Raw genomic sequence first — 878 nt, 5'->3', positions numbered from 1 at the left:
AGTGCCAGCAGGGCCGCGCGCCGCTCCGCGCTGCTCCGCGCCCCTCCGCACGCCCGCCCGCCCGCACGCTCCGTTCCGCTCCGCCCGCCCGCCCGTTCGCTCGCTCGCTCGCTCCGCCGCCGGGGCCCCACCGCGCGCCGCCGCCACCGCCGCACCCCAGCCTGCGCAAAAAAAGACAGGAGCCAAAATAATAATAATAATAATAATTACCCAACCGTTCTATTATTTATTAATTATTCTCGCTGCGCAAAACGTCTGGCAGTGTGCTTTGTGGATCTTTAAGAGAGAGAGAGAAAAAAAAAAGAGAAAATAATAATAATATAATAATAAAAATAATTCCCTGAAACCTTTAGCAAAATCTGTAGAAGAGTTGAAGCCTTTCAAGACCCAATATTTGCCATTAAGAATGGTTATGGTAGGTATTAGTAGATTTAAAATCTGATCGTAGCGGGTTTCTATAGAGGTAGATATAGAAGCTAACATACAGATTTTCCCCAAATCTGCATCATTCTCAGTCTGTGTTTTCACATGAATTTAGTTTTCTGCTACTGATTTGTTTGTACATGATCTCTCCCTGTTCCCCCCCCACCTTTCCCTTTCTCTCTCTCTCCCTCTCCCCCTCTCTCTGCTCTCTCTTTCATATTTAATGTGTGCGTATCCTTTAATAAAGGATGTACTTTGTCATTTTAAGGTAATTGCGATTTCGCTCAGAATAAAGAAAAATAGCTCATTTCTAATGCAGGGCTGGTATGTGGCTAACTGAAATGCAAAAGGAAGATGAGGCTTTTTTTTTTTCTCTAAGTGGTGGACGGGGGGGGAGTTAATTTCCACATTGACATTTTGGAGGGACAAATGCAGAGCAAAATCCTGAGGGGAGG

The 878-nt window shown here is 45.8% G+C and overlaps 1 protein-coding gene across 3 annotated transcripts in view; it reads left to right on the top strand.

The window, feature by feature from the left end:
* The window catches only part of ELAVL4 (ELAV like neuron-specific RNA binding protein 4), a 75,461-nt gene that overhangs the window by 2,876 nt on the left and 71,707 nt on the right, over nt 1-878 (top strand). The window contains exon 1 of one of the 3 annotated variants that reach the window (XM_014939383.1): nt 180-415. The exons of the other annotated variants lie outside the window; for them this stretch is intronic. Coding sequence (XP_014794869.1) covers nt 407-415 — 9 coding nt within the window. The 5' untranslated portion in view covers nt 180-406. Of the gene's footprint in view, nt 1-179; nt 416-878 lie in introns of those variants that run through there. 3 annotated transcript variants of the gene reach the window in all.

Source organism: Calidris pugnax, unplaced genomic scaffold, assembly GCF_001431845.1.
Source record: "Calidris pugnax isolate Ruff unplaced genomic scaffold, ASM143184v1 scaffold18, whole genome shotgun sequence".
NCBI lineage: Eukaryota > Metazoa > Chordata > Aves > Charadriiformes > Scolopacidae > Calidris > Calidris pugnax.
This window is presented reverse-complemented; position numbering and strand designations above follow the sequence as displayed.